The following is a 14,845-nucleotide window of genomic DNA, read 5'->3' as shown; positions in this document are numbered from 1 at the left end:
GCTGCTAATCTCCTAACAAATGGCGCGGAATGACACGGAATGTTCCAAGGAGGCTGTTAATTGCTCTCGGACGGCAGACGGAAATGTGAATGGATTACTGTGTGCTTGGAGCACACAGCTGGTCGGCCAGAACCTAGACGACGAGTATGCCTGCATCACGGTCCCATGCAGTCAAACATTAGGCCACTGTCACTCTCGAACCCCCCCAAAATTTGGATATTGCACGATTCGACCAGCCGGCCAAGTGGAGACCGACAATGTGTTCAGACTCTGTCAGCTGTCGATAACGCTGACTGACACGAGGGCGGGGCATCGCCACGTCTTTCACTGTGATCACACTACACCTGATGCTCTTTACGGCCCTCATATGTCCTACCAGTCCTGGTAACGAAACTACAAGTGAATCACACTAATCCACAACGGATCGCTAATCATTTAGATACCCACCGATAATTTGTTCATGTAAGAAGTTACACTGCTGGCCACCGTAAATGCAACACCCTGACGGAAGCATCCGAATCAAGTGAAATTTACACCATGGGTTTGCAGCGATGATATGCAACTGATTAGAATTTCAGTGCAGACGCACATCACGCGCGCCTGTGGCGCGACCTCATAGCGCCATTTAAGGCTTGGCGATTTCGACGAGTGTACGTTCGGCACGTGTGTTTACCTTGTGGTTGTTTCACAACACGATCAGTTATGCCTCGTAGACAACAGCGAACATCGTTTGATCAAGTATCCGAGTTCGTCGGAGGAAGGATAGTGGCTTACCGAGATTGTGGATTATCATACAGAGAAATCGCTAGTCGTGTTGGACGAAACCAAACAACTGTAATGCGGATATGTGACCGTTGGATGCAGGAGGGTACGACGGACCGACGTGGTCGATCGCATTCACCTCGGTGCACCACTGCACGTGCTGATAGGCAAATTGTGAGCATGGCAGTGACGGATCGCTCAGTGACATCCCGAACCATAGCACAGCACATTGCGTCAGTAACGCATCATCCAGTGTCTGTGCGTACCATTCGACGCCGTTTACAGCAGAGTGGTCTGTCCGCAAGACGTCCATTGCTTCGTCTACCATTGACGCCGAATCACAGACGTCTCCGTCGCCAATGGTGTGATGACAGACGGATAAGGACGGCAGAATGGAATGACGTTGTCTTTACTGACGAGGCACGCTTCTGTCTGCAGCACCACGATGGTCGGATTCGAGTGTGGAGACACCGTGGAGAGAGGATGCTGGACAGCTGCATTATGCACCGCCACACTGGTCTTGCACCGGGTATTATGGTATGGGGCGGTATTGGATATTACTCTCGCACGCCTCTAGTACGCATTGCCGGTACTTTAAATAGCCGGCGCTACATATCCGAGGTGCTGGAGCCAGTTGTCCTTCCTTACCTTCAGGGCTCGGCCACAGCCATATTTCAACAGGATAATGCGCGACCACACGTGGCACGCATTGTCCAAAGGTTCTTCGTCAATAAGCAGATTCAATTGCTTCCCTGGCCGGCTCGCTCTCCGGATCCTTCGCCGATAGAAAACATGTGGTCCATGGTTGCTCAACGAGTGACCCAGATTACATCCCCAGCTGCCACACCAGATGATCTTTGGCAACGTGTGGAAGCTGCTTGGGCTGCTGTACCCCAGGAACACATCCAACGTCTCTTTGACTCAATGCCGAGACGTGTGGCAGCGGTGATCTCCAACAATGGCGGCTACTCTGGCTACTGATTCTGGCAGGAACCACATGTCACAGACGTCTGTAAACGTAATCATTTGATACTTGGTCAACATGTTATCTACAAAATAAATTTTGTTGTGCTACCTCTTGTCTTTCTTGGTGTTGCATTTACGGTGGCCAGCAGTGTACATTGACATCCGAGGAAGTCTTCTAGATGCTTTACATTTTTGGCGGCCAGTCTAAATAAGATACATCGCAGTTCAATGTTCTGAATTAATTTGCCTCACTTTATCTACAAAATAGTATTTTTAGTTTCTCCATACCTCCACTGTAAATCAAGTCACTGTTGATTTCATGCTGATGTTACACACTGATAAGCCAAAACATTATGACGGTTGCACATCCGCGACTCTTCACAGAACGTGGGGTTCGGACGCTTGTCTGCTCCGTAAAGTAGGGCAGATGGTGATCTGTGGCGTCTCTGTAGAAAGAGGACATTGCTGGTGCACGCATAAGTGTTTCGGAGCACACCGTTCAACGTAGATTGTTGAACATGGAGCTCCGCAGTAGTCCACTCCTACGTGTTCTAATGTTGACCTAACGACATCGTCAAATACGGTGGCAGTGGGAACGGGCCCGTCGGGATTCGACCGTCGATCAATAGAAACGTGCCGTCTTTTCGAGTGAACCACATTTTGCTACACTGGGTCGATGGTCTTCACCACAAACGCCGTTATCGAGGTGAACGGCAGCTCGAAACCTACAGCTCGCCACGCACTCAGCCTGGTGAGAGCCGCGTTATGCTACGGGAGGCATTCTCCTGCGATTGCATCGGATCTTTGGTAGTAATCTGAAGACGAAAGCTGTGAGCCACCAGCTTGGTTTCTCCCCCAACGGCGATCTCATCTTTCAGCAGTGAAATAGTCTCCATGTCTCAGAGCAAGAATCGTGCCACAGTGGTTTGAGGAGCAGTACAGTGAATTCACGTTGATGCCTCGGCGACTAAATTCGCCTAATGTAAATCCTGTGGAATCCATCTGGGTCGCTATCTGGGGCCATCACCGTGTATGAAAATCAGCGGTCCGTTATTTATGCGAATTACCTGAAATGTGCGTAGATATCTAATGCCACATACGTCCAGAAACCTACCAGCAAACTGTTTTATACCTGATACGCAGAATCAGTGACGTCTTTCGTTACATAGACAGACAAAGGAGCTATTAAGCAGGTGGTCATAAGTTTTGGCGCATCAGTGTATACGCCTCTTCAGTCTATAGGTATGCCGTGAAGTTAACTTTATAATTGGTTCTCACTCAGAAAACAGTCACAACAGCCAACCTCAGAGAGGAAACTTCAGTTTGCTAAATCTCCAATATCCGTCGTCGACATGTTCTTATACAATTTGAAAGCATGGAGCATCTTAAGAGCCATCACTAACCTCTTCCGAAGAAACTCTTCCGCTAAGCTCTGGAGAGACCATTTGTTATCTTATGCAATCAAAACTCCCATGGCCGTCTGTTTGATGAATAATTTTATCAAATGTGTAGAAAACTTATAATTTTCTTTTAACTCTGCAACCTGCGTAATATGTGGACTAAACTTGATTAGTTTGTATTTGTTCTATATGGGTGTTCTGCTTGCGTTTTCTGTTTTTACAGTACAGTAAGACGTAAATTATACAGGCTGATACCAAGATGATGTTATAAATGTATCAAGTTGAGGTAAGCGACTATAGTTCGAAAACCTGCGAGTCGACAGTTGAAAGCGAAAATCTTTCCGATACCTCTGACAGTGGACCTCTTCTGCTGCAAGACTTCTGCTCTCCATGTTTTAGGAGGAGGTAGTACGGGCCAAACCAAGAAAAAAATGTCTAGTAAACGTGGGAACTAAAATGCAAACCTTATGAATTGCGAATACTTTCTTCAGTAGAAGAGATCTGCTTCGTAGTAGTAAAGATGTACAAGCCCTCGCAGCCCTTAAGGGATTCACTTTAGAGCCCTGTTTACTGTACATTTTTTCTTGTTTTGGCCCATACTACCTCCTTCCGCAATATGCAAAGCAAAGAGTTTGTAACAGAAGAGATCTAGAGGTATCGGAACAATTGTCGCTTATAATTTTCGACTCGGTCGTTTCCGGACAAGGTTATTTTATCTCAAATTCATACATATACCCTTCTCTATCGTCCATGGAAGTTTGTAACATCATCAGTGAATCACCCTGTATGTGGCCATAGTGACAACAACAATATGGTATGGCTGTATGTTAAGTGTAGTACACAGTTACTAACCAGATCGTATATCCTGCAGGTAGCGGACAGAAGGCACCCTGAAGATGAACTTGCAAAGGAGTCCAGAACAGAAGACGCCGCCTCTCGGAAGCGTGCTGCCTCTGAAGACGTCCAGAGCCAAGAGCAGGCGACGGCTCCCAGCGCGAAGAGGGCGCGCGTCTGAACACATGGCCTTCCGGCCCTGCACTGCTGCTCCATCCAGATGCTCTGCTGCGCGGGCCACCACCTGCTGTTCACACCGTGGCTTCGTAGCCATTTTTTTTTATCAGATATCGGATTGATTGTTTGTTGACAAAGAAGTGTGGCAGAGAACTGTTACAGTGTTAAGTCTGTGAGGCTAAAATTACTTTGTCAGAAAATTTTCTCAGTATATTGTATCCTCTGTTTAGGAACAGAGGTTCATACATTTCGACTTTGCATCCCGAACCCACGATATTATTAACCAACAATAAACGCTAATTTAAACGTTTTCATTTCTAACCTGTTTTGTGAACGCTTTATTTTCCTTAAACGCTCTAACAAGTTTGTGGTGAGACAAATGTGCTTGATTTGTCACTGGGCGCAGGACAACATAGCGAGTATATGTTTAAATAAACGGAGGAGTGAGCAGTGTGTGTGAAATCTTATGGGACTTAACTGCTAAGCTCATCAGTCCCTAAGCTTACACACTACTTAACCTAAATTATCCTAACGACAAACACACGCACCCATGCCCGAGGGAGAACTCGAACCTCTGCCGGGACCAGCCGCACAAAATAAACAGATATAATATTCAAACTTAAAATGCGTGTGATTATATAAGAGCCGGCCGCTGTGGACGAGCGGTTCTAGGCGCTTCAGTCCGGAACCACGCGGCTGCTACGGTCGCATGTTGGAATCCTGCCTCTGGCATGGATGTGTGTGATGTCCTTACGTTAGTTAGGTTTAAGTAGTTCTGAGCCATTTGAACCATTTGATTATATAAGAGGTACGTCTAGCTCGTATAGTGGCGTATAAGTAAGGAAGCGGCTGTTTGAACCTATCTGTGCAGACAAGGGCGGAAAATACACTGGAGAGTCGGCATTGCACTCTCTGTTCTTTGTCGCATGCCAGAAACTCCAGCCGTTGCCTACCCTGGTAACTGGTAACACTGGCCAAGCGCCATGCTGAGCCAAAATTTATGCTTCTGCCTATCCCTATACAACATTATGTTCGTCATGTTTTCCGTTTTCCGTCGTTACTTAGTTGCTTCAAAGTTCATGGAGATTTGTTCCGTGTTTCGAACTAAATGAAAGGCAGTTTGGTTTTTGCCATACGCGTTTCGGTTCTTTTATTTATGAATCATCCTCAGTGGCCTGTAATACATGTGTAGCTGTACTTTCGTGAGGTTAAATTATCGTTTGGTGCTCTACATCTATACCTACGTGATTACCCTGCTATTCACAATAAACTGCCTGGCAGAGGGTTCAATGAACCACCTTCAACCTCTCTCTCTACCGTTCCACTCTCGAACGGCACACGGAAAAAACGAGCACTTAAATTTATCTGTGCGAGCCCTGATTTCCCTTATTTTATCGTGATGATCATTTCTCCCTATGTAGGTGGCTGCCAACAGAATGTTTTCGCAATCGGAGGAGAAAACTGGTGATTGAAATTTCATGAGACGATCCCGTCGCAACGAAAAACGCCTTTGTTTTAATGATTGCCATTCCAAGTCACGCATCATGTCTGTGACACTATCGCCGGCCTGAGTGGCCGTGCGGTCCTGGGCGCTACATTCTGGAGCCGAGCGACCGCTACGGTCGCAGGTTCGAATCCTGCCTCGGGCATGGATGTGTGTGATGTCCTTAGGTTAGTTAGGTTTAATTAGTTCTAAGTTCTAGACGACTGATGACCTCCGAAGTTAAGTCGCATAGTGCTCAGAGCCATTTGAACCATTTTGTGACACTATCTCCCCTACTTTGTGAAGATACAAAACGAGCTGCCCTTCTTTGTACTTTTTCGATGTCATCCGTCAGTCCGACCTGGTGCGCATCCCACACCGCACAGCAATACTCCAGAATAGGGCGGACGAGCGTGGTGTAAGCAGTCTCTTTAGTAGACTTGTTGTACCTTCTAAGTGTTCTGCCAATGAATCGCAGTCTTTGGTTTCCTCTACCCACAATATTCTCTATGTGATCGTTCCGATTTAGGTTACTTGTAATTGTAATCCCTAAGTATTTAGTTGAATTTACAGTCTTCAGATTTGTGTGACTTATCGCGTAATCGAAATTTAGCTGATTTCTTTTAGTACTCATGTAAATAACTCACACTTTTCTTTATTCAGGGTCAATTGCTTCTTTTCGCACCATAGAGATATCTTATCTAAATCATTTTGCAAGTCGTTTTGATCATCTGATGATTTTACAAGACGGTAATTGGCAGCATCATCTGCAAACAATCTAAGGCGGCTATTCAGATGGTTTCCTATGTCGTTAATATAGATCAGGAACAACAATAGAGGGACTATAACACTTCCTTGGGGAACGCCGGATATTACTAATATTTTACTTGATGACTTTCCGTCTATTACTACGAACTGTGACCTTTCTGACAGGAAATAACGAATCCAGTCGCACAACTGAGGCGATACTCCGTAGGCACTCAGGTTGGTTAGAAGACGCCTTCTGGAAATCTAAAAATATGTTGCTTACGATTTCCAATGTTGCTATCTATGTGTGCCTTTGACGACTTGCAACACTGGAAATTGTAATTACTAGATAATGAATTTACTATGTGCATAAAAATAAACATGTATTGCAGCCACTGAAGATCCTTCATATATGTAAAAGAAGCCAATGCGTATGGCAAAAAAAAAAAAAAAAAAAAAAAAGGGAACGGCCTTTCACTTAGTTGTTGCAAAAACATACCTCCATGAAAAAAATACATTTGTTTGGAAAATTGTAGCAGGATTCAGCCTTAGAGACACTACAATGGCTAACTACATTCATCATACCTGAACTCGCACCGAAACAACACTTAGTGTTGTACGTCCGCCCCAAAACGGACGCTAAGTCACATGTGGCAGAATGACGCTGTTAACTGGAGCGTCACTTGGTACGCTGGCCATTGTGTACCGTTTCACAACCCTGCTCCTTCCGTGCACACACTATAGTATTCTGATTTCTTGCGTCACATTTTTTCTCGCAGTTCGATGTCAGTCGATAGGTCTACTCTTCAACTATGGTGAAGTATAGTGAATGGAAGTAAGTGGCTCAGTAAACTTTGAACAGAATGACCACGCAAACAAACTCGTTAGCACGTAAGTAGCCTGTATTTTAAACAAATCGCATGATTTTCCGTGTACTCGTATTTTGATGCGTCTTCACATTTTGCTACTAGTCTTTTTCACGTGCAGTTTATCACGTCTTATCTTAAGAATTTATACACAAAATGGGTGTGATATCAGAAAGAAATCAAGGATTAAACCCATTTCCCAAATAAACGCTGGAGTCTGAAATAATAAAAAGAAGCTAATTGCCCTTGTTTAAACTGCACTATAATAGTAAAATCTCGCTCCACAAGTGGACCATCAGTCTTCTCCAAACTCAAAAGAAGTATACATCTACAAACTGTGAAAACACTATGAACTGCATGGCAAAAAATATTTACTGTTGCACCACAAAAAAAATGGTTCAAATGGCTCTGAGCACTATGGGACTCAACTGCTGTGGTCATTAGTCCCCTAGAACTTAGAACTACTTAAACCTAACTAACCTAAGGACATCACACACATCCATGCCCGAGGCAGGATTCGAACCTGCGACCGTAGCAGTCGCACGGTTCCGGACTGCGCGCCTAGAACCGCGAGACCACCGCGGCCGGCTGTTGCACCACATATTATAGTTTCTTTTCGTTCCGATCAGTATGGAACTGCCAAATGCCTCAGCGCGTGCTGTAGTTAGTCTCGTTTTCGCTATCCCTAGGGGACCGATTTGGAGGGGTCTGGAGAACGTCTGTCGATTTTTGTCTTGGTACAAGTTCTTGAAATTTTACAAATAGGTTTTCACTAGATTACTACCGTCTGTCTTGAAGGGTCTGCCAGTTTCGTGATGCTCTTCATGAGTCAAACAAACCAGTAAGCAGTCTACTTCGTAGACTCACTGCATTTTCCCAGTACCCAGTACGTGAACCGAAGTCTCCCACCTACCTCATCTACGGCTGAGACTATGTAATTATACAATTTCAAATACCTACAAAATGTTACCCAAAGGTATATGGACAAGATGACTAATTCCAGTCGTACCTTATTGAAGTTTAGGCAATGGATACCACATTGCCGGCCGCGGTGGTCTAGCGGTTCTAGGCGCGCAGTCCGGAACCGCGCGACTGCTACGGTCGCAGGTTCGAATCCTGCCTCGGGCATGGCTGTGTGTGATGTCCTTAGGTTAGTTAGGTTTAAGTAGTTCTAAGTTCTAGGGGACTGATGACCACAGATGTTAAGTCCCATAGTGCTCAGAGCCATTTGAACCATTTGATACCACATTTCCGCGTTTTGTGAAGTGCACGATTATAGGGCTCTCACATTTAAAACGAATTTCCAATCTTTTTATCGCTTTCGAATCTTATCTAGATCTAAATGGAAACCTGGGCATATGTAATTACATCATCTGCATAAAGTTTGAGTTTACTCTTAAGATTATCTCAGGTCACAATGGTCGCAAATCACTTCCTTGGGTCCCAGAATATTTTTATTGGAAAGCATGGATATAAGACCTTTTATATTGCAAACAATAGAGCCTATATAGAAAATATGACTTGGTTTAGGAACTCATAATGAAAGTTAAAGACTTTAGATGCATTTTCAGCTTTTAAATAAGTAGTTGTAGCTATTTTGTAAATATTTTATTACCTCGGCGTTGAAAACCTCGTATGGCCCAGAAAAACATTCCGCTACGCATGATAAATGGCAGCTCTTTTTAAAGGTAGATAAAAGTAAGATAACGAACATAAGAATTAAGACGTGATACTGATCGATTACAGTGGTTCACTAGTGGTTTGGACCCACACCATACTCAGATTTGGGTACTGCAAAGAGCCTCATTTTCTATTTTAATTTACAGATCATTTTATGACACAACCTGAGAACATTTTTGTCTTCCTGACGACAGATTTATCTATTCTCGAATACAACCCGAGAGTCTGTTCGGCTTAACACCACCTCACAACTGTAAATGATCGGGTGGATCTGAATAAAGTAATGTGGAAGGTTATCATGGGTGTTAACATGGAGATATAGATTGTTTACACAAACGTTCCGTTAGCAGAAGAGTACATAAATGAATGAAACACTAACTAAAATTTAAAGATTTATCTTAAGTGTTTCTTGAATAGTACTGTCAGAATCAAGTTATTTTCAAGCAAATGTTTCACTTTTTTTGAAATGCTAATTCTATTTCGATGTTGCGCAAAAACTCGATGAAACCCCTTTTAACTTTGTTAAACCATTAACTGTCTGTCAAACGTTTACTGATCTCTCACAGGGTTCGTTACGAAAATATGAGAGTTTTTCATTATAATTATGACGCTGAATTATGTTTTAAGATTCGGAAGAGGATTCTATCACAGGTAAGATGACTTCGGCTAATAACACTCTGGATACAGTTCAGTTGAAGGGAGAAATGATCATCATAATAAAATAAGAGAAATCAGAGCTCGAACGGAAAGATTTAGGTGTTCCGGTTTCCCACGCGCCATTCGAGAGTGGAATGGTAGAGAAGTAGTACGAAAATGGTTCGATGAACCCCGTGCCAGGCACTTATGTGTGAATTGCAAAGTAACCATGTAGATGTAGATGTAGATGTGATGCGTAGTTGTGATAATACAGATGTTGAGTCCTTTCTTACAGTTGCAGTTCTTGCACATAAATGAATTTTCTCTGAAGCTGAGTGCAGTCTTTTTACTATCTTTCCTCGGAATGGTGTGTCTTATGCTCCCCCATTCGGGTAAAAGTCACTGGGAAACTGGGGGAAAACAAGTGCAGAGCTATAAGACTGTACTTTTATTCAAAATTTAAAGGAATAAATACAGATACAAAGAGTTTGAAATTCGATCCGTCATTCATGTTGTGGAATGTTCATTGTTAATCTTCTTCCGCGGCAAGCTGGTGAAGAGATGAGGGAGTGGACGCCGCCGCGCGGGATTAGCCGAGCGGTCTCAGGCGATGCAGTCACGGACTGTGCGGCTGGTCCCGGCGGAGGTTCGAGTCCTCCCTCGGGCATGGGTGTGTGTTTGTCCTTAGGATAATTTAGGTTAAGTAGTGTGTAGGCTTCGGGACTGATGGCCTTAGCAGTTGAGTCCCATAAGATTTCACACACATTTGGACATTTTGAGTGGGCGCCGGATTGCGCCACCTACAGCGCGTACTGCAGGTTGTGACGTCACCGAGGCGAGCGGTCAACTGACGTGCCAGAGCGCCGAGGCACACCCAGTCCCGTACCGGACGTGCGTTGTCTTCTACCATCCTTCCACGTATTCTCCGCCACCACTCCACAGCAAAATTTCATGAAATTCAAGAACAGCAGCAGCATCAGTTCATTATAGATCAACAGATGTTTATTGCTGTGGATGGGAAAACATATGATTATTCGTCCTGTTTTATTGCTCCGTCCAGCAGCAGTTTATGTAGGTTTGCGTGTGAATTAATCGTCCATTTGTTAATACATACGAAGTCCGCAGTATGACATTATGTAAGCACAGTTCGTCACACGTTTGTTGAAGTTTACTTTGCAGTTTCTTACAGCTGTATGACACTGTTCAAATGCAGTTTGTCACAATTAACTTCAGCTTAATACAGTTATGCCCCAGAGTAGGCTGTTTACGCAGTATCACTACTTCCGTCACACACCACACTGTTTATGTCACAAACAGGTATTGCCGGACACGCTTGCAGAGTTCAGCTGTTCCGTTCGCTTGCGCGTGCAGACTCCCATTGTTGACTTCCTCCAGTCCATTCATTGATTTGCTGAATCCGTTTGAATCAGCTGTGCTTCGACTACGTTAAATAACGTTCTTGTTCGAAACACACTTATTATTTCGCCACGGTCTGTAAGCTATTTATTACATTTAACCTTTATTTATTATTATGTAGTATTCTGCCTAGTGGCATGTCCATGTTTTCGTACGCAGAATTTCTGATTCCACTGTTTCCTGTCTTCAGCTTCTTCCCTCAGTCTGTTGTATCTCCTTCCATCTTTCATGTCGTCCAGATGTTTAATTCTTCTTCTTTCTCGTCCTGCGTTTCCTCTGAGTTTCACTTCGATTACATCACGTCTGAGTCCCTCGTGTCTAAGTACATGTCCAATCCAGTTCGCCTTTCTATGAAGAATTGTATGCAGAATACTTCTATTCTCTCCTACTCTTCGCAGTACATCGTCATTTTTTATGCGATCTGCCCACTTGATCTCTTCCATTCTCCTCCAGCACCACATTTCAAAGCTCTCTAAGTATTTTTTCTACTTCTTTCTCAGGGTCCATCTCTCTGCTCTATACAGTGCAATGCTCCTAATGTAGCACTTTATCAGTTTTTTCCTCAATGCCGAACTCAACTTGCTGGTCAGCAGAATCCTCTTCTTGTTGAAAGCAGCTTTGGCCATGGCGATTCTTACTCGGATTTCGTTGGTGCAGTGGGCATCGTTTGTGATAAAACTTCCCAGGTAATTGAACTGATTCACATTTTCCTGTTCCCGATTGTCAACAGTTATCTTCAAGTGTTTCTCACGTTTTGATATGCGCATTACTTTTGATTTTTCGATGTTGATTTCCGTGCCGTATTTTCTTCCCGTTTCCACCAAATTGTTCATCATGTGTTGCAGATGTCTCTGATTTTTGGCGAGTACTACCAGGTCGTCTGCATACTTGATGGTGTTGATGAGACGTCCTCCTACTTTTAAGTTTCCGCATCCTTTCAGCGCTTCTCTCGTCAGCATTTCTCCATACAGGTTGAAGAGACTTAACCTTTATACACTATAATAAAACCGTCTCCGGCGTTGTACCGTTTATATTGTTTCATGAACACTGTTCATTTCACTGTAGTTCCCGTGAATGACGCTATTTTTGGCCACACTGAGTACAGTTTACTGACACAAGGTTCATTCGGGTCTATGCACACACAGTCACTGTCTTTTACAGTATTTTGTGGTACAGTAAACTGTTCATGAAAATTTTAACATTTGTTTACGCGACGAAATACACACACAATGTATTCGATATGAACATTATAACTTATTACAATGTACATTAGGTATTGCTAGCGTAAGTACCTTCCTGTTACTTTTGCTTCGCCAATTAGACCATTTCTTGGACTTTTCGACACTGGTCTGGCTTTTACAATAACTCAGTTTGTTACATATTAGGATACGTACGAATAGATATGTATACTAACTGAATACAGGACTCCTGAATATGTCTCTGCTTCCGTGATATTTTTCAAAATCGGTGTACTTGACAGTTTGGTTCATTCAAAACGTGAACGGATTTCAGTGACATCTTATCTTTATAAATTTTGTAGATAAAACTACCTAGTTTCTACCAATGGATCTTTTTAATTCTTTTTTTTATTTTTCATTTAGTTGATTCACGGCTTGTACCGTTAGGTGCACTACGCTAATGACCCATTAATAAATTCTTTAGTTTCTTTAAAAAGGCTAGCTACACCATTCCGTTTGTCATTACATATTTTTAACAAATTCTCTTTCTGATTTCCATTCATAGGTTACCATTGTGGTTTCACCCATTAGAACAATTCCCACAATTATACCAACTTTTTTGCCCATTATTGTTCTTTTCTTTATACTCGGGACCAGTTCCGTTGCTATTTTGCAACTTTAAGTCTTCCTGGATTAGATCTATTGAATTCAAGACACGCAAGAAGTTATCCAAATCATTGTCTGGTACATGGATTAGTCTCTCTGTAATATTGGGTGGACGTCTGGATTTTAATAGTCTGATCACATCACGATTTGAGATCGGTTCGTCCCAATATCGCGTTTTGTTAACATTTTTTTCGAGATGCTTTCTTAGGCTTCCTTGTTTAGGACTACATCCCTCTGGACTGTATACTTCTTTTCTATGTCTTTCCTGAATACAGGGTGACCAGTATTTGTTTAGAAATGCTTTCTCAAACTGTTCACAGGTGTAGCTAGTTTCAGCTGCATCTAATGCCCATAGAGCAGCATCTCCTACTATGTGCGAAACAATAAACTGTATCTTTTGTTTCTCGGTCCATGCTCTGGGCAGTATGTTTCGAAAACTTTTTATGAATTCAACCGGGTGAATATTGTTATTATCGGTGGAGATGGTTTGAAACTGGCGGTGTTTGATTAAACTCTCCTCCATCATTATTTAAGATACAGTAGGCACAGCCCCCGCACCATTCAATATTTCACTGTTCGGACTACACGTTCCTTCCTGTACCCCACACATTGTATTATAGGTGGCAGCGAACGGCGGATTTCCATGTGAAACATGAGAAGCAGGTGTATAATTGTCATCCATTCTCATGTTATTTACTCTTTCCTTTTCTGTGAGATTAATCTGACCAAATGGCTCTGAGCACTATGGGACTCAACTGCTGTGGTCATAAGTCCCCTAGAACTTAGAACTACTTAAACCTAACTAACCTAAGGACAGCACACAACACCCAGCCATCACGAGGCAGAGAAAATCCCTGACCCCGCCGGGAATCGAACCCGGGAACCCGGGCGTGGGAAGCGAGAACGCTACCGCACGACCACGAGATACGGGCATAATCTGACCAGTCGAGTGAGCTGCGCGAATTGCGCGTGTCACTTCTGTCTGTATTTTTTCGTCTATCTGTTTCTCTTTGTCATCTATCCATTTTTCTACTTTTTCCACGACCTTTTTAGTATGTTGATTGAGGCAATTCTGTATTTTTTCCTCATTTCCAATCTCTGTTTTCTACCCTCTCGGTTATGTTTTGAATATCTTCCTACATGCTGGTTTGCTCTATCTGCAGATTTTGTACATCTGTGGTTAAGATACCTACCAAATTTGGCAGTTCTTGGTACGCTTGTTTTAAGCTGGCTTTTAAGCGGCTCACGTGTTTGCTTAATTGCGGGCGCGGCTGTTTCACCCGCAACAGTTCGCAACACACTACTATCAACGCTACTGTCTATCTCTGCCCTCTGATATGCAGTTTTTGTTTCATGACCCGCATATTTCTATGCGAGTAGATCCTATGGGGATTTCCTCCAATTCGTTATCACTACCCTCTCGTGAATCTGCTTCTATGTCAACTTCTCTCCTAGTCGTACTATATAATCTCATGAACTCTGAACGAGACGTTATTTTATCACAATTATCTTCACACGGCAATCACCACAAAACAATATTAATACGATCTACAATTTCTAATTCTACGGCAAATCTGCAGCAAATATAAATTGTCTTGCCTACTCGAATCAACTGTTTGCAGAAGACTACCACGCGGCACGAACCATGAATATTGGCAAACAACACGACACACGAAAACAAGAGATATTTTCAGAAGCCCTTACCTTCGTTCTTATTGTCGGCTTTATTCTTATTCGTATCTGGTTCCAGGTCTTTAGTTTCTCTTAACACTGAAATGAATAATCCTCGTATGCATGAAACAGATTACATATACAAGCATTATTTTTCTTATCTTAATAATATATTCTTTACACATACATAAATTTTCTGGAACATCGAGCCTCACGTTGGGCGCCAGTTGTCGCGTAACATTTCAAAAAGTGAATGAAATAAATTATTCAGTAAAATTTGGAATGAAATGTTTTGTTAAAAATTCTCTTTTATGTTTCTTAAAAACCACGACTAATTTTTCTCAGGGTGCTATCGCCAGAAAG

At 43.0% G+C, this 14,845-nt stretch overlaps 1 protein-coding gene across 1 annotated transcript in view; it reads left to right on the top strand.

Annotated features, from left to right (window-relative positions):
• Positions 1 to 4,449, top strand: part of LOC126235203 (uncharacterized) — a 90,200-nt gene extending 85,751 nt beyond the window's left edge. The window contains exon 5 of the mRNA XM_049943937.1: positions 4,000 to 4,449. Within this exon, the coding sequence (XP_049799894.1) occupies positions 4,000 to 4,143 (144 nt within the window). The 3' untranslated portion in view covers positions 4,144 to 4,449. The remainder of the gene's footprint in view (positions 1 to 3,999) is intronic.
• The last annotated feature ends 10,396 nt before the right edge of the window (positions 4,450 to 14,845 follow it).

This window comes from Schistocerca nitens, chromosome 1, assembly GCF_023898315.1.
Source record: "Schistocerca nitens isolate TAMUIC-IGC-003100 chromosome 1, iqSchNite1.1, whole genome shotgun sequence".
NCBI classification, from domain to species: domain Eukaryota; kingdom Metazoa; phylum Arthropoda; class Insecta; order Orthoptera; family Acrididae; genus Schistocerca; species Schistocerca nitens.
This window is presented reverse-complemented; position numbering and strand designations above follow the sequence as displayed.